At 36.9% G+C, this 24,701-nt stretch overlaps 1 protein-coding gene across 2 annotated transcripts in view; it reads right to left on the bottom strand.

Annotated features, from left to right (window-relative positions):
- Positions 1–4,626: 4,626 nt before the first annotated feature.
- The window catches only part of LOC121314496 (tyrosine-protein kinase Yes), a 39,085-nt gene continuing 19,010 nt past the window's right edge, over positions 4,627–24,701 (bottom strand). The window contains exons 1-12 of one of the 2 annotated variants that reach the window (XM_041247856.1): positions 20,984–21,004; positions 19,839–20,111; positions 17,797–17,896; positions 17,181–17,279; positions 16,471–16,574; positions 16,123–16,272; positions 14,887–15,042; positions 14,397–14,576; positions 10,059–10,135; positions 9,715–9,868; positions 9,270–9,401; positions 4,627–6,091 (exon numbers count right to left, since the gene is read on the bottom strand). In XM_041247856.1, coding sequence (XP_041103790.1) covers positions 5,883–6,091; positions 9,270–9,401; positions 9,715–9,868; positions 10,059–10,135; positions 14,397–14,576; positions 14,887–15,042; positions 16,123–16,272; positions 16,471–16,574; positions 17,181–17,279; positions 17,797–17,896; positions 19,839–20,103 — 1,626 coding nt within the window. In that variant the 5' untranslated portion in view covers positions 20,104–20,111; positions 20,984–21,004 and the 3' untranslated portion in view covers positions 4,627–5,882. Of the gene's footprint in view, positions 6,092–9,269; positions 9,402–9,714; positions 9,869–10,058; positions 10,136–14,396; positions 14,577–14,886; positions 15,043–16,122; positions 16,273–16,470; positions 16,575–17,180; positions 17,280–17,796; positions 17,897–19,838; positions 20,112–20,983; positions 21,005–24,701 lie in introns of those variants that run through there. The other variant, XM_041247855.1, reaches the window with a different exon arrangement.

Genomic DNA, 24,701 nt, shown 5'->3' with positions numbered 1-24,701 from the left:
CCTTTGAGGTTCTTTTCTCTAATATGCTGGCATCTAAATGGGTTCACAAGGATCATTAGGTTCATCACTAGTTGTGTTTATGCAAGTCCTCTTCTCATCTATGACAGGTGTGCTGATATCCCTCAAACTGTGGATTGCTTCCTGATGCTGGATTTCATTCGACTGACTTGACTGACTTCATGAAAAGTATTGATCAATGCAAGGTCCTTGTCCCTTCTCCCTCAAGCATTTCATTCTCCCTTGATGAATTTTCAAACCCCAAACCGTTGTCACTTTGCAACCCGTGTCATGTGCTACTGGGAGAAGCCAATCCATGCAACAGGAATTATAAACAATGATTTTTAGTTGCAAAGAGAGCTCCTTTAATCGTAATCAACAGTTATCCTGGGAGGCAGTCAACATGGTTTTAGGAAAGGGAGAACATGTCTAACTAACTTGTTCAATGTTTTTGAGGATGCAACATCGATAATGGATAATTGCAAAGCATATAACATGGTTTATTTAGATTTCCAGAAAGCTTTTGACAAAGTCCTCATAAAAGATTAATTCTCATACTGAACGCAGTTGGGATTCAGGGAAACACATGTACATGGATTAGAGTAGTTAACAAGTAGAAAACACAAAGTATTGATTAGAGGAGAAACCTCAGAATGGAGTGAGATAACCAGTGGAGACCCACAGTGATCAGTATTAGGTTCCCTGCTATTCCTAATCTACATTAATGATTTAGATTCTGGTATAGTAAGAAAACTTGTTAAATTTGCAGATGACTCAAAAATAGGAGGCGTGGCAAACACTGTTGCAGCAGCAAAGGTCATTCAAAATGATCTAGACAAGATTCAGAACTGGGCAGACACATAATGACATTTAATAGAGAAAAGTGTAAGGTACTGCATGCAGGAAATAAAAATGTGCATTATAAATATCATATGGGAGATACTGAAATTGAAGAAGGAATCTATGAAAAAGACCTAGGAGTTTTTGTTGACTCAGAAATGTCTTCATCTAGACAATGTGGGGAAGTTATAAAAAAAGGCCAACAAGATGCTCAGATATATTATGAAAAGTGTTGAATTTAAATCAAGGGAAGTAATGTTAAAACTGTACAATGCATTAGTAAGACCTCATCCTGAATACTGTGTTCAGTTCTGGTCACTTCGCTACAAAAAGGATATTGCTTCTCTAGAAAGAGTGCAAAGAAGAGCAACCAGAATTATTCCGGGTTTAAAAGGCATGTCATATGCAGACAGGCTAAAAGAACTGAATCTATTCAGTCTTGAACAAAGAAGACTACGCGGCGACCTAATTCAAGCATTCAAAATTGTAAAAGGTATTGACAATGTCGACCCAAGGGAATTTTTCGACCTGAAAAAAGAAACAAGGACCAGGGGTTACAAATGGAGATTAGACAAAGGGGCATTCAGAACAGAAAATAGGAAGCACTTTTTCACACAGAGAATCATGAGGGTCTGGAACCAACTCCCCAGTAATGTTGTTGAAGCTGACACCCTGGGATCCTTCAAGAAGCTGCTTGATGAGATTCTGGGATCAATAAGCTACTAACAACCAAACGAGCAAGATGTGCTGAATGGCCTCCTCTTGTTTGTAAACTTTCTTATGTTCTTATGTTTGTGTATTACTGAGTAAACAAAATCAGACCCAACCCGAGTGTTGAGAGACAATTTTGCACAAGGAGCCAGTCATCCAAATAATAGAGTGCTCTGATACCTTTGAGTCTCAATGGGGCCAGTATAGCTTCCCTATGGCACAGGGAGCTAGAGAGGCCAAATGGTAAAACCCTGAACTTGTATGTTGTTCCCTGAAAGTCAATCCGCAGGTACTTCACGTGTGCCTCTTTTTATGGGGATTTGAAAATAGGCACCTGTGAGATCCACCGTGGTGAATTAGTCATCTCGTTTGAAAAACTGCAACAGCTGTTACATCATCAGATACAGGCTGACCTGCCTGAGGTCGAGGATTGGTCTGAAGCCACCATCCCGCTTAGGCATGTAGAAATAAACTGGAGGGGGTTTATCATACGAATAACCAGTTTTTGCAGCAGAGCTGCTACCTTCTGAGGCACCACAGCAGTATCCTGTGAGTCAGTGACTGATGCTGCAGTCACACCTCGAAAGGGAGGGGGACATGCTTGAACTGCAGTGAGTAGCTGGTCTGAATAGTAGTAAGCACCCACATGTCTGTGGCACACTGACTGCAATACTCCAGATGGCTCCCTGAGCCTGTGGCAGCAACCCCCTAGGGTCACTGCACACCTTATTGCTTGGCCTGAGGCTCTTGCCTCTGTGCCGGGCGGAGGTTTGATAAAGACAGCAACAGGACTGTCAACAAGGCCTGCTTGGTACCAGACCAGGATGTAAACACCGAAATGGAGCAAGCGCACCAGCTCCTCTGTGAATTCCTGCGCATTGTGAGAGTGCTGCAGCATCTCATCCACCATGGAACCAAAGGTATACCCCATTTTTTAAAATAGGGTCATCCTACAGCGAAATTTTGTCCCCATCAGGTACGCATGCCTGTGGGAAACTGCTGCCCAGAGCTTCTCTAGTCCCAGGTGCGTGGCTTTCCTTTGGCACAGATGTTTTCTAAAGACAGCAACTGTACTGTCAACAAGGCCTGCTTGGTACCAGACTGGGGATGTAAACATTGATTGGTAGCAGGCCGAAACCGGAACGGTACAGCAATGGTACGGGATCAGTTTGGTACCGGTTCTGTGCCTGTAGCACTAGGTTGGTATAGTAGTGAGTAATGGGGGTTACACGTCCCTTGCACCCCCGTGCCATTTTACACAACGCCCCAGCCCAGGCTGAACATGTGTGCTAAAGGAGCAACGGCGCTGTACAGTAATGTAGCAGGGCGGGTGCGTGTACAGTACATTAAAAACTAACAAGACGGCGCAAGACCCAACCCAAGTCCTCTGGTACTGGACCACAGATGGTGGGCACCAAGTCATAACGATACATAAGCAAGATGGTACCAGTCAGTGTGGTACCCTCAGTAGGGTACACGTGTGGTGACTTGCACCGGGTCGGTATGGTACTGGTGTGGTAACCTTGATCCCTGTTTGATAGATACCAGGTCAGGAACGGAGCAGGTCTGGGACCTACAGGTCAATAGTTTGCGTTACCGCAGGAAGCAGTATGCAAGGTTGCCCATCTATATAGCTTCTGGCAAACCCAAACAGTCCGAACGCATACAAGACTGAGGGAAGCCTTCTGTTAAGAGTGCTGCAAGCAGATACCAAGACCGCAGTGAGATACTGTGACAGAGACTGCAAGCAAAGAAACTTTATTTTGAACTCCAGCCAGAGCTAAGCAGACTGCAAGGAGAGCACAAGTCAGCCAACTCAAGTTGCTTGATCCCTGGGAAGGGGTGACTTCACGCAGGGCACAAGGCCGCTGCAGGAAGTAACAAGCAACAGGCGGTGTGCAAAATTACATGTAGTTAGTAAAACTAATAACACTATGTAACACAATTTTTGTTCCTGGGTAGTAAGTGTTATTTCCTAATTGCTTATGCCTCAAAAGTATAGAAAATGGCTATTATTCCCCACAAACTTTGCTTTTGTGACCAGGACAGTGATATTTCAAAATACCACTTTTTCCAATGGGAAAACGGGCAAATGTGTCTTTTCCTTCACATAAAGTCAGAAAAAAACAACATATGAATCCAAATTAACATGTATTTATACTAAAGTAATACAAAAATAACTACAAAAGATTTGAGTAGTTTTTCGAGATTTACAATTATACTGTAGGAAATAACACTACCCAGGAACAAAAAAAAAAAAAAAAAAAAAAATTGTTACACGGTGTAATGCAATGACAAAACATGATCGCATTAGTAGTGTAATACAGAATAGTGAAAATTTATGCAGATAGAAGTACTTATGTCTATGGTTCTCCTGTTAGATTCAGTCCTCTGAATGGAAAAAATGATGCTGGTAGCTGCGAGTGCATTCTTCTATACTCTATCAGGAACCTTTTATTTGTTTCAGGTAACAAAGACAAGTTGCAGACCTTTTGTTCCAATTAACTTCAGATTGTAGGTGTAAATGTCAACTCTGTTGATTGCTGGTGGAGAATTTTTCATGCTTCCCATTAATGTTCTTAAATTGTAAAATAATGCTCCCAATATATGTTGTATAGTGTCATAGGTAATAGCAATTCCCTCTTCAAGTTTAATCCAAACAGGATGCAGAGATAACTGACAAGTTCATTTCTGCAATTACATCCTAGTAAATACTTAATTGTTGAGCCTGTGTGTAGGTAAAATTCAAAGTTAAAGCTCTTTAAAATTAGATTCATTCCTAAAAATTCTTGATATTGGAGTTTGCAGTGTTTTAGGGGGAGTGCAACAATTAAGTCAATGCAGTTCGCTGGCAGTGCAATAGCATAGATACAACAATTAAAAAAAAAAAAAAAAATTAGTCTGGTAAGAGCCTAATTACAAGAATGTGAACAAAAGAAGCAACAGCTAAATGCAAGAATTAATGTTTTATTTCTTCACTGTACAAATTCCTCTTGTTAGTAACCAAACCATAATCTTGCCACTGTTTTCTTTCATGTAGTGTTCTAATGACATGTCTAATACTTTATTTAAAAATAGAAAATAAAAAAAAAAACCCACACACATTCACAACTTTGTATAAAAGCCCTTTTAAAATCTGCTATCACAGGTTAATGGAAGAGGACAAGGATACACATACAAAAGATGGCACTCTTTATGAGGATCTGTTTGGTTCAGGGTTTCAGCACTAATACAAAGGTAAACACTTGGATCTAATTTCAGTATTCAGTTAGGCTCCGTTTTCAAGAAGGTAATTGGTTTAAGTATATCTTTACAATCACAGTATGAAATGCTGAAATTACTGAAAACGTACACATGAAAGGAAACAAACCTTGATCAAAAATTCAAAAATAAATGTCACTTTAGAACAACATGCTATAGTTATTGTTTAATGCATCTGAACCAACATGTAATGAGGGAGTCTTTGATTTAGCTCCGTTGGCTATTAAAAACAAACTGTTAAATGTTTTTTCAGAATGCAGTTCCAAAACACATTTACTCAACAGAATGGCTGGGAATAGGTTTTGTGTATCTGAAGGTTGAATGGTAAACAATATTGACATGTCCATTGGGAGCATTTGTACTACAGCTGACAAATAACAGAACATATCACATTTAATTGTCAGTTCCATGTTTATTTAAATCTTTACATAACCTTCTGAATATTTTTGAATTTAAATGATTATTTACCATCAGAAGATGGAAATCTAAGTTGTTATAAAAATCACACTTAATCAACATTATAAAATTAATCTATTCATCTCCATTCTACCAAAGAACTATGTAGAAAAATTATATCTCACTTTTCCAGTTTATCTGATAAAAGTACTGAAAGCACTGCATTATAAATCTGTGTTGCCAATTTACAAATGGATTAGTGTGATTTTTTTTTATTTTGATCAACATGCTATAGGAAGCATGCATGTTAACATGGTTAACAAGTTATGTGATACTGAGGATTTTTTTGATATAAGATTGCTTCATGATTCAAATCAAGATTGATAGGATTAAAATATATTTCACATGAATGTACTATTCACTTTGAGTCATATTTGTCTATAAAAAAACAAAAAATCAGTACCCTGAAATGGGGCATTTCAAGGATTAGTGTTAGGAATCAATTAAATAAAAAAACAAAACAAAATAAACAAAAAACAGAAAGTAGTTTGTGCAACTGTAAATTGGATTCCAGTCTGCCTTTTACAGCACGGAAAGTGTTGTAGTTTTTGAAGACCTTAAAAAGGTCCTTTAGTGAATTTGGCAGACCATACGGGCCGTAGTGCAGTCTGCGAGGCTTATAAATTATCCCCAGGTTGGTACTGTGGTTCTGTAGCTGTAAAATAATCTTCCAGGAAAGACTGAACATATTCAAAGGTTGGTCTCTCATCCGGATCCTTCTTCCAACAGAGCTTCATCAACTCGTGGAGAGACTCTGGACAACCCTGAGGACAAGGCATCCTATAGCCACGCTCCACTTGTTCTAGCACTTCTCGGTTCACCATACCTAGGGCAGAAAGAGTCAGAAATTTAGTTACTATTTTAAAATACACTACATTATTATAAATACATCTGTCAGCCTTAGTAATTGCATGTACTTCAGGAGGGAAGAACTAATGGTAACGTTTAAACTTTAGAAGGGTATTCTTAAAGGATTTGTAATTATCAGGACCCAAAGGGAATTACTTTAATTGTAATTCAGGGATCATCAAAAAAAGCAGAACCCTATTTTCTGCACAGACTTAAAGTAGTTACAAATGGCATTAATTCAAATATGTTACTTGTTTTGGAACATAAAAAGCAAAAACAATTTTGCAAGTATTATTGACCAGTAAACAATTAAAGCCCATAGAATATTGTTTAAATAAAACAGGAATATTGTTTGTGGAACCTGAAGAGAGGCTTAAAACATGAGGCAGTAGAGGTGCTAATTGAGTCTTAATCTCTCAAGAACTGGCAATTTATTTATTCATTAGTCAGTTCTTTCAGAAATCCATCAACTCTTCTTAAGAGATGGACCAATTTTAACAAACTTTGTTAAAGTCTTAACTGTTTCTTTACTTAGACAAAAACGCATGGCTATTGTGCTTAGCTCTTAAATCAACAGTGTGTTAAGAAGAATTAATGTGGAATACACAGGATTGATAAAAAAAATGTATCCAACATGTCAATTAGACACAGATTTCTAATTAAAATGTTTTACTAGTTTCATTTTACTTCTTACTATTTGGTGTTAACTGTTACAGATAAATAAATAAATCTGTAAACTGGGATACAAATACACACATACTGGCCATGTTGACCCCTTTTTAAAAAATAAAAATAATCACAAAACCTGATACATTTTCATTAGCATCTTTTTACATGAGGTTTACATTCAAAAGTACTAATTATATTTTTTGGAAGTAACACACACACACATATACAAAAGGCCAAGGGGTCATTTTGACCCCTCATAGTATTCTTTGAATGGTATTTGAAAATGACATTTGCCTTTGAATGCAGTTTTTTTTTTCACAGTGATGGTGGCTGCAAGAAGGGGTATTAGTGCAATACAAGTTTTGGAAAAGCTGAAAAATATCCAAGACAGCAATTCAGATGATGTTGACATTTCCTCTTGTGATTGACCCAATGCTAATCAGGTAAGACACCTCAAAGTGAAAACAGCGAGTCTGAATTGTCCATGCAATCTGCTTCTACCCACAAGGCGGCATAACTAGAGCTGTAACTATCACATCTCCTATACATGGAGACACTGAAACAGCTGTTGATGGTAGCGTGGGTATGTGTAGATGTTTCTGGGTAAAGACGAGGACGCACCGATGGACAGAACGTGCTGAAAGATAGACCAGGTCCAACTTAAATCGCCAAACGTTTTGTAAATGAGAACTCATGTTAGCATTCAAATTGTTTGTGAAAAGCCAATGCTTTATCTTATACAACAGTGCATGTAGACACATGTAAGGAATGTGCTGCAGAGTGAGGACTTGTTTGCATCTCTAAGTGGACCTGAAGTTTTCACTGGACTTGAGAGACATGCACCCCTACACTATATGTGGTCACAAAAGTGGGGAGCTTCAATTTTCCCCAAACAGCATCAGCTGGAATTGTTCCACCAGAATAAAACGGATAGATCTGTACTGGTTTCTGAGCTTTAGGACACGTCTGCTGAGAACATCAGGCTTCCAACCAATCTTCAGAAAAATCTAGTGTTGAGGAACATTTCTCCTCCTCCTTTCTCCAGTATATGCCAAATAAACTTGACAAGTTTAGTATAAAGTTCTGGCTCCTTGCAGATGTAGAAATCAAGTACCTGATGAATGGATTTCCCCAATACTGGAAAGGCCTACTCTGCCACAAAACCACAAGCTGGGTTAACATGTTGTGCTGTAATTAATGGAACCATATCTAGGATGTGGGTACAATGTTACATGTGATAATTACTTTACAAATGTGAGCTTGACAAGAGAGCTGAAATCAAAAAACAAATCTATTTGACACTGAGCGTAAACAGGAGAACTGCCTCCAAGTGCAAAGAGCCATGCATGAAACAGACAGGTTACAGTGCATGAAACAGCTGTATTTCAAGGACACCAATTCTGGATGCATATTGTCCGTCTACAACACTAAGGCAAGTAAAAGTGTTACTTTTTAGCTCTACACATGAAGATGTAGCCATTCAACCTGATGGCAAGAAGAAACCAGAGACTGTTCTACAACACAGAATCTGGTGTAGACATCCTTGATCAGATGACATGACTCTTCGGTCAAACTAGGATGCAGGCACTGGACAGGAAGCTTCAAGGTCTGCCTATGCAATGGGAATAAGATAATGAACACATGCATTCAGTGCAAGAAAGCCATCTGTGGTTCATTTGCATTAAAAAGGAGTTTAAATGGTTCAAGAGCGCCTCATGATCTGTTCAATGATAAATCATTCTTGGGTTTCCTAGTCTACTGTTTTGACTTCATGTTTGTTATATTCCCAATGATAGACATAGCTGAATGGAAGCAAATAAAATGCACAATGATTTGGTAAATGTACATGTTTTGAATTAAAAAAAAAATAAAATAAAAAAAAGATGTGTTTTTCTAGAGTGTTTTTTTTGTCCTAAAAATACATTTTCAGAAGAGCCAGTAGTAGAAAACATGCAATCAGAAATGATAATGGTATTTTAACACTGGCAACTATGACATACAAAACACAGTAGGGGTCAAAATTACACCTTGGTTCTTCTCGGTTGGCAGATTTTTTTCTTGTTCTAGTGTTAACAGAAAACCCCTTCCTCTGCAAAATATGCACATTTATGTGACAGTGTGCAACTAAGAAAATTTACAAACAGCACAATAGTAAGGTGTCTGTGAAACTGATTCTTCCCTGTAATGGATGCATTGACCAGTATGTTTATCAAGTCACCTGGGGGTTTCTATAATTAGGTAAGGAAGTACCTGCAGAAAACCACCACAGGAAAGCACAACACAGGGCACAAGTGGGTCATGACAGACAAAGCCTGCAAACACAAGTATTGTGACAAGCAAAAGACAAGACACACTGACCAAAATAATACTGTAGGCTATTAAGGCTATTCTCTAATTTCTGGAAGAGGTTGTTCCATTATTTAGGAACAGGCAGTATTTTAAAGCAGAGCTCATTACAACACTCAGCGTTTATCCCCATTGCTTACCTGGGTATGGCACTCTACCCTTGGTTACCAGCTCTGTCAGCAGGATGCCAAATGACCACCCATCTGATTTAATTGTAAAACGTCCATACAAAGCTGCTTCAGGCGCTGTCCATTTTATAGGAAACTTGGCTCCTAAATAAAAAAGGAAAACTGGTTAGAAAGAAGTCCTGAAATACAATATATACTTTTTTTAAATAGTGTTTAACATCAAATTGCACAGAATAAAAATGTGGAGCCCTTTGATTTTGATTCAAATACAGCATTATTCTTTACTCAAAATGAACACAGGCATTCATTCAGTTTTCCATCAGATAGACCCATCAAAGTTCCATCCAAAATCTTTAGAAAATAAAGACTATTTACATTTTTACACTTTATATACTAGTTATGGAAGGAGAAATGAAGCCACCTGTAAAGACAGTCCCAGTTTTTCTATTATATTCACCTTGTCTTGCAGTATACTCGTTGTCCTCAATTAACCTTGCCAGCCCAAAATCTGCAATCTTGCACACCAGACTGTCTCCTACAAGAATGTTAGCAGCTCGCAAGTCTCTATGAATGTAGTTCATTCTCTCGATAAATGCCATACCATCAGCAATCTTTATATATATACATTAAAAAAAAAAAAAGAAAGAATTAACACATTTACAGGTTTATCAAAAAAGGAATTGGGCTAAAACCACCATCTATATATTTTTGTACCCACCCATTTCTTATGATTTATAGGCTAAAGAGCATTTCAGTTTGCTTAATTATAGAATAAAGAAAAACACCATTCTTCCTTTTTACCTGGGCAGCCATGTCAACCAGTTGAGGAAGCTTCAGGTATTTCCCATCACCCTCCTTCAGAAAGTCCAGTAAACTACCTGAAAACAGAAAGAAAAAATATGTAGATAGAGAGATAGATATACAATAGACAAATAGTATAATATATGGGTCAGAATACATTACCATACAACAACATATGTCTCAAGTTGGTTTTGAGCCGTAATTCACAAGTGACGCATTACTAGCTCAAAAGCAATGAGACTTTGTTCAAAGTCGTCCCCATTTTTATTTTTTATTTTTACTGGCAAGATGAAATTTGAAAGGTGTTTGTCCAGGTCTTTCAGGTATCTGGTGAAATTTCTCCCCCTGAATGCAAATATGACTGCGAGGTTTATGTCAGGAAGTGTTTCTTCTTGTATTTTTATTTTCTTGCCGTTTTAAAAATAGTTTAAATTCTTCTGTTATTGTTATGTATACACACACACACATATATAGTAAAAAACTATGTTAATGCATCAGTTAGGGTTGAACTCTTTGCCACAAAAGCCATTCCCACTCACACAAGCAGCCAAAGGAACCAACACAAGCAACCACAGACTGACATCAACAGGTAAGACATAGAACATGTAACTCTTTCCAGATGACACAAGAGACATCCATCATAGTCCACCGGTGCTGTAGCAATGTATAACACACCCACTTCAGGCTGCAGAACCGTATCAACTTTACAAAAAAACAGAACTATATTTGCAGCCCACGCCTGGTGTTAAAAGATGGCTGCCAAGTGCACTTTGAGGGTCGTCAACCGTAGGCCCAACTAGGAAGGACCAGAGGTAATCCAAGATGCTTACCACTAGGCAGGACAGGTCTAGCTGCATGCGCTGACATCAAATGGTAAATCTCTCCACATTTGAAGGCATAGTGCTGGTGGGTCGACTGATTCGGAGATAACTGAATGACATGCAGATAATATTCTTTTTCCTCTTTAATTCTGCCCGGAAGGTTTTTAACCTGGTTCCTCCTATCCATCCGGGTGGTACCCTCCTTAGCACATGCCTGTGACGTCAGATCTTACACACTGGAAGCAAGAATGGGTGTGCCATGTGCCAGAGGAGACTGGCGGGTTGTTTGATGTGCATCACATTTCACTCCTAGAACTACAGTTACATGCAAGTAACCCTCATTTCTAGGGATGTGGATAAGGTACACTATCCTCACTTATGGCAGACAACTAGCAGTTCTCTGGCAGGAGGGGTAAAGGTGCACACCCCCTATTTAGCTAAAAAAAAAAAAAAAAAAAAAAGCCTCAAGGCAAGCACCCCGGTGTAACTGAAGGTCGATACGGTAATGGGAGGTACAGGTCTGTGCTGACTTCCAGATAGCATCCCTGCATATTTCTGACTAGGAATGTTCCAAGAAGCAGCCACTGAGGCAACAGTGTATCTGGTGGAATGAGCCTTAAGCCCCATTGCACACTCCCTACCAGCCAACCAATATGGTTATTTGAATGCTTTGAAATGCTAGAAAACTGTAATAGTGCACTGAGACATGTCAACGTTCACACTCGCATTGAGATTTTTGTAAAGTTGATACAGTTCTGCAGCCTGCAGTGGGTGTGTATGTGTTGAAGTGTTCATGTATATCCATGTCTACAGCACTGGTGGACCATGATGATGGATGTCTCTTGTGTTACCTGGAAAGAGTTGCATGTTCTAGGTCTTACCTGATGACGGCAGTCCGCAGTTGCTTGCGTTATCTGGTTCCTTTGGCTGCTTGTGTGGGGGTGGGAATGGCGAGATATGGTTAAAAACCCCAAAGTCACATTTACTTGCTTTTGTGGAGACTATTTTCATTATAAACTACACCACTTCTGTGGAGGTGTTCCACACATGACTGCTGCATTTTACCACATTTTATTAGACATGTTAATGCAAACTCAGTAATTCTAGTAAAACAATGTTGATCATTTTTATGTACACTAGTTTTTTAAAATTTAGGATTCATAACTGTAAACGTAAGAAATTAAGTGTATCTTAAGGTGGGTTCACGCTAGACAAGCGACTTAATGTAGTAAACAATTTCACAAGGTCTCAATGCTTCATGTTTTGTCCATAAAAACCTCTAATTACCTATTAAATTTTACTACATTGAGGTGTTAAACTAGAGTGAAATAATTGTAACTAGTGTAAAACTGCAGTTATAATGTAATTTTATTAGTCCAATCTTGTGTAAATCTGTAGTTCATGTGATTCTATTACAGGCTACTGTTAAACTGAAATTACAATGTTTTTTTGTTAGTTTTTTTTTTTTTTTTTTTTACTGCTTTTTTGGTGTTATGCAGTTAAAGTGATTCTATTAAATGTGATCTTAAACTGCACTTACAATGCAATTCTGCATCTCCGTTGAAATGTCACAAGAAATGTTGCCTATAAGAGGGCAACTTGCACTTTTTTATTATAAAAAAAAAAAAAAAGACACACACTGCTGAGGTACCAGTGTTGCTAATGGGAGGGGGGTTGGAATAAAATAAAAATTCTAATTCTTAACACTTTTCTAATATGAGACCATTTTCAAATCAAAAGAATTTAACTGACAAAGAATGAAAAAAAAAAAAAAAAAAACATAGGCTTACAAGGTAGACAGTCAGCCCAGTGTTTTAATCAGGAATATTAACTGAAAACACGAGACGGTAATAAACCTCCCAATCAAATTATTATTATTTTTTTAATTGATCCTCATTGGACAGAAACAAAAGCTTCATGCAAAATGATTTAAATTCTCAGAGCGCTAGCATTCAAGCAGGCTATAAATTTGGTTAAAACTGTGTCACATTGTTAGATTAAGGGATTTTTTTGATTGTCCCATGATTAAGTGCAAGGCAAATCACTGGCTGTCCACAAACAAAACATCAAAAAACTAAATATTTTTAATATACAAACGTACAGTAGTATACTACAGTATATGTAGCAGTTAAACTTTGTGTCTAAAGAACAACACTGCAGCCACATAGCTTGCATAGCTCAAAGTGATAAGCAGTTTTAACTAGTGAAGCACCGATTGCGATTTTTGGGACCGATTACCGATATTCTATATGAATAAGTGGTATATAAGCTTGAAATGTTTAAAAATTGTATGGCACTATTAATATTGTTTTTCTGGAACATTTCAAAATATGAAATACAGGGTAATTACCATCAAATGTAATACTATAATAAAATAAAAGGCATTTAAAAACACTTCAATTTTGAAATATTTTAGTACATAAATATACTATAAGATGACTCCAAAAAACAGTAAATAATAAATGTGGATCACACATATAGCCTTAGGCACGTAGACGAACACAAAACGCAAACACGATAAGTTAATAATTTCTTATGTATATTTTTGTTAACTGCAGTTAATGTAAAAGCTTATAGGCTATTACTATATCACATTTATGCAGGCCTATTTACTAATTCACTACCAGTATGCAAAGGTCCAAGAAACGCAGACTAGGAAAGCCCCAAGCAAATGAATGGCGGTCATGCATCAACAGAAAATCTATTATTATACAGAGCTAACTTTATAAAGTTTAACAACAAAAAATGACAAACATGACTGGAATTCCTAATGCACACCACTAGACCCACAACAGTGTGCTCTGACAAATGCCAGGTTTGCTTGATTAATGGGGAAACGCACAGGCAATCTGTACAGTGCGTGGATTGAGCCTTTTAATGGTGGCCAACAACAGGAGGTGATAATGACAGTGAAATACTGATTAGAGATTATGGCATTTTACTAATAATTGGGGGTTTACAAAACTTATACAGTAAATATGTCACTTTACCTGAATTTCAAGAAAGCCAAATAAATGTAAACATGGTGAACTATTACAGTTCATAAAACTCCCGACCAGAGGTAGTTGCCTGCTAGACACGCATCTCTTAACTTCCCATGACAGTGCTGCACACAGCTGACAAACTGCAGAAGTAGCATTCGCTGGTTCCCAGCATTTTTGCTACTTTAACACTGCATAGATGCCGGCACACACCAATACAGGAAGCGTTACCTGTTTTCTAGAATATATACGACTGTCACTGTACAAGACGTTGTTAAAATATATTTATGAAGCACTTGTCCTACCGACCACCGAGTATGTTGGAAGCTTTTGTCCATTTTTGACTGTCCTGGGCAAACCTTAAATCGCTGTGTTAGTTATTATGGGAACCAAAGTTTGCAGTTGGGTTTCACAAACCTTGCTGAAGAGGATGTCAGCAGTATAAAGGACAGATGTTCTTATGCCAACTTGCACAAGTTCAAATGACCAGCTAGGTTAACTAAACCATCCAAACTATGGTATACAGGGAGACTTACCTTTTGCCATGTATTCTGTAACAATGTATATAGGCTCCTCAGAGACAACAGCATAGAGAGGTACCAGTTTATCGTGTCTGAGTTTCTTCATTATTTGAGCCTCTTGCAGGAAGGCCTCTGGTGACATTGTACCAGGCTTTAGTGTTTTAATTGCAACCTTTGTCGTTCCATTCCACGTTCCTGAAAAGCATAACCAAAAAAAAAAAAAAGGCTCCTTATAAACATTTATATAAAGTAAAACAAATAAAACAATTAGGATTTTTTCCTAAAATTGATGTCCTAAAATTTTAAATAAAATCTACTTATCGTATGCTCTAAAGGAAAAAATCTAATATTTCCCCAGAGTTTGAATGAAAATTAAACCATCATTCTCCATTTTTTACTTCTACACTACAAAATGTGAGGATTTATACAGCGTGTCAGACATTAATAGCCGCAGGCACTTCTTATTCTATAACCAGTCATCTCTGACAACAGGCGTCTCACTTACCCATCCACACTTCTCCAAAGCACCCCTGTCCAAGTTTCACCTCCAGCCTCAAGGAGTCGCGAGGGATTTCCCAGGCATCCTTCGCCAGCCCTTGTGTTTGTGGCTTCACAGTAGGACATACTGTTGTCAGTCTGTAGCACAAACCATCAGAATGTTCTGAAAAACAATAAAAACACTAAAAGTTAAACTTTGTATCTCCATGAAGTAGGGTCAGTGTCTTTCTTTTAAAATGTCCCACTAAGCCAGAATAAACTACTATTAAATTGCAATACAATAAAATACTGTATATTGGAAATGGTTTTTGAATGATGAATAAACAGAAATCTGCAGTGCTACAGTATATATATATATATATATATATATATATATATATATATATATATATATATATATATATATATATTATTTAATTGCAATTGAATTATAGCTTTTAATATCTGAAAAGTAGACTATCTGTATCACCTAACTGGATGAAGTGTTACACAATGTGTTAAAATTTTCAAATCTTGGTACGGGTAACTAATGTAATTCTTGTAAAACGGACACCACTTCAATAGATGGAAAAGAGCTATGCAGCCCTTATAAAGCCCACTGTAAATCTTCCTAATGGAGACAGATGACCTTTAAAGCTGTTCAAATGCTTTGTGAATCTGACCTATTGGCTTCTCATTTATCAACAAAAAAGTTTCCTTGTGGATGCAATTGGAATGACAAATAAATCACAGCTGAGAGATGACACTAATTACAATGACAACTGTTCTAATTTCACTACTTACTGATAAACCATTTCACAAGAACCACTGAGCCCCAATCTCATACAAAGGTAAACAACTTAAATGTAGTACAATACTGTTAATGACATTGCTGTGACATGTTCTGTAATACCAGGACACCCTCATTCAAAGAATGACAGGAGTTCCACGATTACATCATATCACACTACAACAGGAGATCCACGATTACCTCATATCACACTACAACAGGAGTTCCATGATTACCTCATAACACACTACTATGATTATCCCTGAATTATAAATCCTAGCTAACATCTGTGAAGATCAACTAGAACAAAAAGATCTTGGATTTTTTTTAAATACACATTTACAGTTATTCTAAAATAATTTGTTGCAGGAAACACAAAACCCTTCAATACTGTACACACTAAATATTTGCATGAATTTTATTCACACTGAAATGTATGTTAAATTCAGTGAATTGCACAGACAGTCCCCTTACCTGTGTAGTGTTTGACCAGCTTTTGGAGCGTTTCAAACTGTGCTCTTGTTGTGATGTAGTAGCCACCGTTGTCAAGTTTTCGGATTTTGTAGTGCTTCACATTGTCTCCTTTCATTTCATCCCAGTCTCGTATGGAGAGAGAATAAGCGCCTAGATAAGAGAGAGAGAGAGTTGCTTTAAAATTTAACTATCACAATATTTGGAGTGATACATACATTACTGTAATATGCAGGTATAAGCAATATATATAATACTTTTATTTTATTTTAACGTAAGGATTGTGTTATGTTTTACTTTTGAGACAATGACAAGAACCACTCCCTTAATCCCCCCCTTGCCCCATTTTACCTTTAGTAGTTTCACTCTCTCGAGCCAAGAAAGTGCCTCGTTGGTTTCCTGGATTCAGGAGTAGTCGTTCTGCATCTTTGCGTCCCATTTTACCAAAGTACCATCTGAAAATGAGTTTAAAAAAAAAAAAATGAAATATTTACTCTTTCCATACATGTAACAAATACCCAAAAAGTAATTCACAATTTTCTTACAGCCAAAAAAACAAGGTTAAAGGTGTTAGCATAATGGGGTGTACATGTCAACGCCAGGTGACTAAAGCATAGACACCAAGATATATCAGTGATTTGTGAACTTTTAAATTTAAAAACAATGTGGGTCTGTGTAAGATGTGTGTATTTTATATATATATATATATATATATATATATATATATATATATATATATATAATATATATATATATGATAACCCTGGGAGTAACATGAGGTCTATATTTTAATCTCAACAGAACCCCACATATCCAGATAATAGGTCATTAGATAATATAAAAAATGTGGAGATGTAATTTCTGTTGATTAAATGATAAATCATCTCAAATGGCATCAGTGGTTTGACACAAGCTAATCCTTATCAAAACACACTTAAAAACAGGACATTACTTTAAGTAAAGGGCAATTAAATATGACAAAAAAAAACAAACAAAACATGTTTTTCAAATTAAAATAATCAGTAATTAGTTGGATTAGCAGTGATAAGAAACAGGCTTACTCTTCAGCCTGAATGGAGTCAGCAGGAGCAACATAATTGCTAGGAATGTATCCATTCTTTCCCGTAGTGATAGATCTCGCTTCCCACCAGTCTCCCTCCCTGAAATACAGAAACACACAATTTGACTAAAATTGTTTATAAAAAAAACAAAAAAAACATTTAAAACATTTCATATTTAATAAATGCATTTTGAACTACCTATTAAATTCACACTGAACAGACCGGATGTTAAAGGGAATTCTGAGAGGTGTCACGGAGGTAAGGAATTGTTACCAATGGGACTTACAAAACTTGTATTGAAAGATGAAGTGCAGAGAGCACTTGTCATGTATGTGGACTGACTTGTTGCAGCATATACCACGCAAAACCCAATATTCTGGAAGGCCTAACTCAACTTAATGTGAACAGCTCACTTTTAAAAGGATGACTTTGTTGCAGCAGTTTCTAAGGGCAGAGGGAACATGTTCTTTATGTAATCCCTGTTGTTGTTTCAGTTGTGTTTATAATACGTGCACGAGAACATCAAAGTAACTGGTTATTTAAGAAAGGTCATTACTACTGTATTAACATTTGCTTTAACTATAAGCATTTCTTCTTGCAGTGAGCTTAGACTTACGTATTATTAATGATCTGGAACCTTTCACCCTTTTTGAATGAGAGGTCATCTGATGTTCTTGCTTCATAATCATATAAGGCCACAAAAATTGTAACCCCACCTAAATACAGAGATTAAATGTCATAATTAAGTTCACATATTCCAACATAATTTAAAAGCCAATGCATGTACAATAAGGTCCATTTGATAACTGCATTTGTTTAGTAATGCAATGTGATCTTTTGGCAATGTAATTTGTGACAATGCTGTTTAAACGTGAATTGAAATTGATGTGAAAAAAAAAAATAGTGGTAAACCGGGAATAGGAAGAATTGTCAACACAAAATAGTTCATTTTAAATTAGACAATACCAATAAATCAAAGCTGACCAAAAGAGAACATGTGTACACATGTGGAAAGTGTTACTTTATTTGAAAACCTGTAATGCAACTTGACAACAAATGATACAGCTGTGTACGGAAAGTGAAGACTTAAGGAGCACTGTTCATCATACAGAAACCTAGAAACCACATGACCTTCACCTGACATTCATATTGTCAGAGATCAGAAGTCACCGACCTACAACCATGCAAATCTTAAGTTAGTAAACATTTCTTATAAATATGAGGCATTAACAGTACAATGGTAGCAGCTTTTAAAAGTGCCATAAAAAAAAAGTTAATATTTGTGTATGTCACAGGTCAAAATTAAGGGAACTATAAAAGGCGTTTTCATGTCAATGAAAGACGATATCTCAAATGGATTAAGATAATGAGACCCGTTGAAGAACCACTAAACTTACAAAAATATGTAAGGTCACCCCTTAAGAACATGCCTAATTATGAAGCAATTTTACGATAAACAGAAGTCTTAATCCAGCACATTAAAGTAGCCTTCTTCCAAATGCTACTCTGCAGTGTAGTGCAGTGACGGTATGTAACGCAGGGCACATGCTCAGTTCAGATACCCATCTTTGTGGACTTGTTTGCTAGTGTAATTACAGTTTCTAGGATTTCTGGTTTGGATGTTTGTTTCCATGAAAACATGAGGCTGACAAATGTGTATACGGCTTCTGAATAACAGGGGACTGAAACAGAGAGAATTATATATTTAACAAAACAGAAAAATGTGTTCAAACAAAACACCACCCCCTTAGCAATTAACAGATTTATGAGCATTATCATGTGCAAGCGCACAATGGTAGACAAACACCCTTCTCATTTTAATAGAAACTGTATAAAAAAGGTATTGACTATGTTTGAAAAGGGCAGAGTAAACATACTGTAATAGACTTTCAAATGCAAGGAGGATTTACTGGGAGGGTGCTATTTTCAGTGCAGATGTTTCTAAAAACTACTACTGGGCATACTCAATTTGTGGGCTTTGATTAAAGGACAGAGCTATCCTTGTAATCAAGTTTATTGAATCTATTGAGCAATCTTAGGCAATCAACAGCAAACATGACAAACTTGTCATTCCCAATGGTCACGTCTAATGAAAAGATGAGGAGGAGGAGGAGTAGGCTGTGTGAATTTTACAGCAAGAGATCATCACCTACACATTTTTGAAATCATAATTTAATGTCAGACTTAATTCTAATAATGCAAGGGATTTGAGGCAACCTTTGTTGACATTCTCAAAAGCTACGGCAATCTGACCGTCTTTTGGAAGGTGATCTATTGTAGTTGAACATATTCCAACAACTGCCAATCTTAAAATGTGCTAAAACAGTGGCTGAAAAACGTAAATTTCCTCACTGGTTGCAAAGCAAGATGATAATCCCCAGCCCTGGATAGACTAACTGTACCGATAAGGAGAAAAAACAAAACAAAAACAAAAACAAAAAAAACACCCATGCAACACCCTGGCGTTTTCAATGTGTGCATTCTCAGGCCACTATGTTAATGTTCATCTCGTGGTCTGTTATTGATGCTGACTTTGAAATGATGAGTATTAATCTCAAAACTTTTTTAGAAAAACTAATGTGAACCAGAATACTTCTACAAAAGGGGGAAAAACAAAAATTAAATAAATATACATCCTTATGGACTTTTTAAACCCACCTGTAATAACACTTGGAAAAGGGTTTGTTACCACAGAAAAGGATGAAGATGCCCCACCAAAAGGTGTCATCAGAGAAGATCCTCCAAATGGCGTCATGGAATGACTGTTATAGTTAGAAGTTGGTCCCTTAGAAGCTGGTGACTGACTTAATTGTGTGGGATCTGGTCCATAATGTCCAACATGTGCACTTATACAATCTGGAGTGTTTTCAGGTCTGTATTTCATAGTTGGACCCTTGTCCTCTTTACTCTTGATGCAACCCATTGTCACGTCTGGGGAAAAAAGAAAATAAAATGGCTTGTGAAATTTGATTAAAATGTATGGATGTGTGAAAGTGTCAATCAGTAATCTGACCTTAAATACAATCTTGAGTAATTATTTGAAACTTTACATTTAAAAACAAAATTTACATTGACAAATATTACACAGAGACCAATCATTCTTACATACTATATATTCAGGCAGAATTCTTTGGCTAAAACTATGTGTGCATGTGTCAGGAATGCAGAACACTTAACAGGCGGCACAGCAAGATTTAATTTAGATTTTTGTTTAATCTTTGCAATATCCACAAATGAATCTCATTGCAAAGGTAAAATTCTGCATCCTCACAGTTCTCTGAAATATGAGGTTGTTCAACAACTATCAATGAATTAAACATTTAAACCCTCTGTGTAAATGGTTGTTTATGGTTTAAACTGTCACTGAAAGTGTCTTCATTAGGCATTTACAGTCACCTTTAAATTTTCCTCCTGTATTTCAAATTTTACATTGGTTTTCAAGGGCAGTTTTCAATTACAGTGGTTAACAAATTAAGATGCTACAGTATGAATAATGTAACTTTTTGAAAAACAAAAATAAAATGCAAGAGCATCAAACTGAGCAGTTAAATATTTAGTAAAACACTTTTTCCCCAAACTGTTTAAATGCTAAAAACGTTACAGCCTTACCAAAATACAGTGCAATGATAGCTTTGTAAAATGAATGCCACAAAAGCACAAAGTTTGACCTTTAGTGAAGCATACACAGTACACAACTGTATGAAAAATTATGGTCACCCAGAAACTACAGTCACATGACCACATTTATGACAATCACATTAGGTGGCGTGTAAAAGTGAACCTTGACTTAGGTGGCATCTCACATTTGTTAACGCATTCCCTGCCTTGCTGGCATGGAACCTTGTGCACTCAGCCTGTCGATTCAAGATGGATGCCAACATTCTAAAGACAGTTTTACCTTTAAAAAAAAAAAAAAAAAAAAAAAAGCGCTATCACTGAGTTTGCTGATCTCTCCCTGTTAAAATAATATTACACAATGTCACTTTAGTAAATTTAGCTAGATAAATTTACAATTGTTTTATTTATTTCTAATTGCACTATTAATAAACAGCTACACTATTCCTATACAGCTGCACAGCTTTAATATATTAGTGTTTATATATTTATAGCTACAATATTTTACTATACATTACTCAGATTCTAAAAATGTGTCCTTTTCCCTGCAGGTTTGAGTTTCTTAAAAGCTGCATTGACCAACTCCTACATCTTTGACATATTATGCTACTCCAGTAGACAAACAAATAGGTGTAATTTGTGACAGCATCAGTGAGGACAAGATTTAATTCCGAAATGATTATGGTTGTTTGGAATGAATTAACAAAGACACCACTGATTAATCAATAGGCAGAATATGATAGTATTCTCTTTGAAAGTAGCCTATTAGCTTTTCAAGATAGGGCAAACCTTGAACAACAGATCATAACCCAGCAGATCCCTCCAATTTGGTAGGCTGTTGTCTACAAAATGCAGGCAAGAACTGAGAATTTCATAACGTTTTCCCGGCATCGCTTTAGAAAAATTAGCAGTCCATGTAATGGACTGTGTGGCATTACTCCAGTAATCTGATATTTGTGGCTTGCCAGAGATACCCATAGGATCTGAATGCCTATAAACCTTTTAAATTTCTTTCTGATCAGTCTGCGTCCAATCATGAAAGCGGGAGATGGGACCATAAGTGCTATCAGCACGAATCGCCTTAGCATATCTCGTGGTTTCTTTCACTATTAACCCCAACAGATCGGGGGTGAACATAAATCATATGCACACGGGTTGACCTCGATTTGGATGTGTTAAAATTCAACTCCGTCATTTTCGCCTCTCCGCCCGTCACCCTGCTTACATTCTCTCTCCTTGTCAAAACCGACTGACCTCACTCCCCTTAATTTCTTCTTCCTCTACAAAGAATACATTCACCAGATCTTCCTCCACAAATCCCTCTTCACAATACCAGTTAAACAAATACCTCACCGTTTTCCTATGAATTTCGCACCACGTCTATTTCTCAGTACTACTACACTTAGCTTTTTCAATCAATACATTGCTATATGTGATGTGCCATGGCAAGAAAAAAAAAAAAAAGCTGTGGCTACTTTACATAACTCTTCTCTCGTGGATGCTTAAACATTCAGGAATTGTGTAATTAAACGTTGCTCCCCATTTAATAAGCCATTCTGCATGTACTAAAACCAGCATATCGATATTAGTTTCAGAATTAGAGCAATTACTAACATGGAAAGGTTGATCAATATAATCCACTACATGTACTGTTATATATATTAGTGCAACAAACAGGGTACCCCCCCCCCCGGATTAAAATTCTAATTTCCTTTACAAAATTTGCACCAGTGAACACAGCAGTTAAAGCCACTCCAGGCCTAAAATGCAGACATCTGTGACAGAGAAATCTGACTTCAGTAGAATCAGTTAAGCCAATTAAAAACAATAAGTAATTGTAGTTGTACTGAACTGTACCAACACCTTTTTGAATTGCTCCTGTGAGAAATTAACTCAGGAAAGGACAAAACAATCATCATTCCGAGAGCTTTGACCTTTAAGGTACACAGCGAGGTTGCTGCTTCCCTCTGACAGATTAATACATGGTCTGAATGTCCCACTTCTACTCTAATCTTCAGCTGATTTAATCTTCGAGAGGATAACAACACTATTAGAGACTGAATGAGTAACTTGTGCACTCTTGCCATGACACGCTCACTGGAGACAAATCTGATGAAGAGAGCTAAAATAGGATTGGCATGCTCATTGTAAACAAAACAAAGCATCACCGGGGGTATTATACAAGAGGAATTTCATGAAATGGTTCGTAAACTTTACCCCCGGGGTATATCTGTTTGGTCCTTATTTGGAGTACTGCTATATTAAAGCCAAGACATTTTCATAAAACGGATACTCACATAAGTCGGCATCTGTAATGGATTTTGGGATGACGCACATTCATCTTGGCAGAGTCGGCAGTAGCAGTGGGTTACAAAACCACATAAGATAGCATAACAGGGATTAAAAAAAAATAGGACTTTTAACTGATGTTTAACAGTTACGGTGGAGTTGTAGGAGGATGGTATTTAGCACGGCCGACAGAGAAGCATATGTAATATATTTAATTTGGTCCTTGCTGCATTTCTTATAGGCTGCCAACAAATAAAAACGCAGCAAGCAAACATTTGCTGCCTAGTACAACAGTAGCACAAGTGTACAGGTTTTTAGAGATGACATAAATTTAAGAGGCAGCATTGCTTTACAGTACCCACGGCTTGAATATCACCACTAGACTGCACATTTTCCAAGTTGCTCCCACATATCTACAACTTTCAGTGCAAGAAAATCCTGCAGAGATATTTGAAGGCACCAAGCTACTGTATTTTCCACCCAATTTAGAATGCCTGAAACGCTACAACAATCTAAGGAAATGAGTGTCAGTGACGAAAGCGCTACAAGCCGCATTCTGAGTAGCTCTGGTTAAAATCAATAAATAAAATTAGTGCTGGATATTTTAAGTACTGCAAGACTTTATTCTCTTCATGTCAGGCAATGGCAAAACAATGGAGAGTGCTCTGTCTCACAGTGATGAACAGCTGTGTATGTATGTGTGTGTATATATATATATATATATATATATATATATATATATATATATATATATATATATATATATATATATATATATAAAAGGAATAAAGGAAGGTAAAATCGGGGCCTTCCCCCCAGCAACACAGGGCCCCACCCCCATTGGATGCAGCATAGGGGGAAATCCCCCCCAGCACACAAAAATGAAATTCAAGCCCTGGTACTTAAGTAACTAGACATTGAACGAATGGTTTTGTTTGATTCTACAAACTCTGGCATGAACCCAATAGCCCATACAAGATCAAACAGTGAAAACAGACAAAGTAAATTGCTACTATTCTATTACACAAGTACAATCAGGGTTCTCCCCAATCTGACCATCTTGCAGATGTTACTGTGCCTTTAACAATAAGGATTGATTGCACTTCTAGCAGACTAGATCAGTTGTGTGTTGCTGGGTGAAAAAAATAAATAAATCTTGGAACCACATAGACAGATGTGTTACGTCTTGACACAACATTTAACCAATCAAAGAGTTGAAGGGGCGGGTTTTCTGGTGTTAAGCACTTTGAGAGGCTAAAACATTAAATGACTGCTAAAAATAACCAACTATTTTCAAAGCAAAAAACAATGACAATTAACACACGGGGTCAAAATGTTAAGATTATTGTCTGGTATTATCATTCAGCCCATTTTTTGTCGTATTGTTGTACTATAAGGTAATATATAGTACATAATAGCTATACATATGCACCAAAAAAAAAAAAAAAAAAAAATATTCCTTTTGTTGTGATATCATAACAATATGTATCCAGGTGCTTGTGAGAGATATTGGGGGTTATGTTTAGAGGCTGTACGCCTTTAAGAAGAAAGGCGTGATGGGATATCAGCTGAACACTTGTCAGCTGACATACAAATGCTTAAGTGCAGGGGTGCTGG

The sequence above is a fragment of the Polyodon spathula genome, chromosome 4 (genome assembly GCF_017654505.1).
Source record: "Polyodon spathula isolate WHYD16114869_AA chromosome 4, ASM1765450v1, whole genome shotgun sequence".
Classification (NCBI taxonomy): Eukaryota; Metazoa; Chordata; class Actinopteri; order Acipenseriformes; family Polyodontidae; genus Polyodon; species Polyodon spathula.
The sequence above is the reverse complement of the archived record's forward strand: the minus strand, read 5'-3'. Positions and strand labels throughout refer to the sequence as shown.